Source organism: Mesitornis unicolor, unplaced genomic scaffold (assembly GCF_000695765.1).
Source record: "Mesitornis unicolor isolate BGI_N332 unplaced genomic scaffold, ASM69576v1 scaffold9636, whole genome shotgun sequence".
Taxonomy (NCBI): Eukaryota; Metazoa; Chordata; class Aves; order Mesitornithiformes; family Mesitornithidae; genus Mesitornis; species Mesitornis unicolor.
Window position 1 is genome coordinate 260 of NW_010188858.1, and position 1870 is coordinate 2129.

The window sequence follows — 1870 nt, forward strand, 5'->3', positions numbered from 1 at the left end:
TCTCGTTTTCATCTGCGGTCCTCAACCCCCCCAGCCCCTCCCCAGCCACTCGTCCCCAACCCTAAAGCCCTGCATGGGGTCATTGCAGGACCCAGCACTTGGCCTTGGTGAACCCCATCCCATTGCCCTCACCCCATGGATTCAGCCCAGCCAGGTCCCTCTGCAGAGCCTGTGTACCCAGAACAGATCAGCACTGCCCCCCAACTCGGTGTCATCTGCAAACTGAGGGAGCACTCGATCCCTCATCCAGATCAGTGATCGAGGTGTGAAACAGGACTGAGCCCTGGGGAACACCACTTGTGCCTGGTCCCCAACTGGGTTTAGTTCATTCACCACCACTCTCTGTGCTCCAGTCCAGCCAGTTTTGAACCCAGCAAAGCCTCTGCGGGCGCTGTCAGAAAGAATGGCTTATTTTTAACTTGAAATCAGTAAAAATGAGGTGGAAAAGCCACTTTTGCTGGCTGTGGAGTTGAGGAATGAATGAACTTGGTGTTGAAGCCATTTTTCCCCACACAAACATTGTAAATCCCTCAATGAGGGACGAGTGTTGCATGTAACCATTGCAGATCCATCCTTAACTTGCGCCGAGCCCCAAAATGCCACGAAATCTCCCCATTTTAACCCATTCCCGTGTGTCCACAGCGATCAGAAGGCCACGGAGCAGCTGACCAGGACCCTGCGCGGCGTCATGCGCGTGGGGCTCGTAGCCAAAGGCCTCTTGCTCAAGGGGGACCTGGATCTCGAGCTGGTTCTGCTCTGCAAAGACAAACCCACCACGGATCTGCTGGAGAAAGTGGCCGACAATCTGGGAGTCCAACTCGCTGTGAGTGAAAACCCCCGGTGCTTGTAAAATCAAGTCAAATAGAGGAGTTTTTAACGGTTTCTTGGTGTTTTTTTCCACTTTGGGAAAGTAATTTTCATGTAGTTTTCTTCTGGAGTAACGTTGTTAAGTCGACTTTGCTTTGTAGCTGCGGTTTTGCCTAGAAACCTTGGGTTTTAATTGGAAAATAACGCTGCTAATTGCTCCTAAATCAATCAAGCGATTGCTAAGGGCTGTGAAATCACATTGCAGGCTATTACAGAAGACAAATACGAAATCATCCAGTCGGTCGGCGACGACGCCATCGTCATCAAGAACACGCGAGAGCCGCCGCTGACGCTCACCATCCACTTGACGTCGCCCGTGGTCCGGGAGGAGATGGAGAAGCAGTCGGCGGGAGGTATGGGAGGCTGCAGGGGGGGAAAACGTGGACCTTGCCGTTGCTAACTCGCCTCTGGAGCGTGCTCTTCAGTTTCGGCCCGCGCGGCCGCGACCATTTCGGTGCGAATCCCAGATTGGGTGAGGAAACGCCAACCTCCCGTCATCACGGTTATGGTTTATCCGGAGCACGCTTCCGAAACTGAGCAGCACCTCGCAGATGGGATTTTGCTCCTTTTTCTCCTTTGATTTATTACTTTATCTTGTGTGGTTTTTTTCCCCTTTAGTTCGCTATTAAATCATTTTGTCTTAATCTTGTGATTCGGACCCAGCTTCCGAAACTTTTGAGTAGCGCCTTTCAGATGGGATTTTGCTCCTTTTTCTCTAAATTATTACTTTTATTCTCTTTTTTTTATATATATATATATTTTAGTTCGCTATTTAAGTCGTCTTAAATCTCGTGTCGTACCTAGCCACCTAAGTGGCCTGCACAGTGACATAGAAACATAGAAACCAGCTCCATTTAAAAGAGAAAATCCAATAAAACCTGGAAGGCTTCCCGTTTAAATCCTTGCATGTACACGGAGTTGGATGTGCGGCGCAGTTTGTGTTGCAGCAAGAGCGATAGGCGCTCCGGGTCTCCTCCATTTGGCTGTTGGAGCAGCTCAAGGT

At 50.1% G+C, this 1870-nt stretch overlaps 1 protein-coding gene across 1 annotated transcript in view; it reads left to right on the top strand.

Annotated features, from left to right (window-relative positions):
- Positions 1-642: 642 nt before the first annotated feature.
- Positions 643-1870, top strand: part of ILF3 (interleukin enhancer binding factor 3, 90kDa) — a gene marked incomplete at both ends in the record, with an annotated part of 6582 nt that continues 5354 nt past the window's right edge. Inside the window, 2 exons of the mRNA XM_010185867.1 lie at positions 643-823; positions 1073-1220. Of these exons, the coding sequence (XP_010184169.1) occupies positions 643-823; positions 1073-1220 (329 nt within the window). The remainder of the gene's footprint in view (positions 824-1072; positions 1221-1870) is intronic.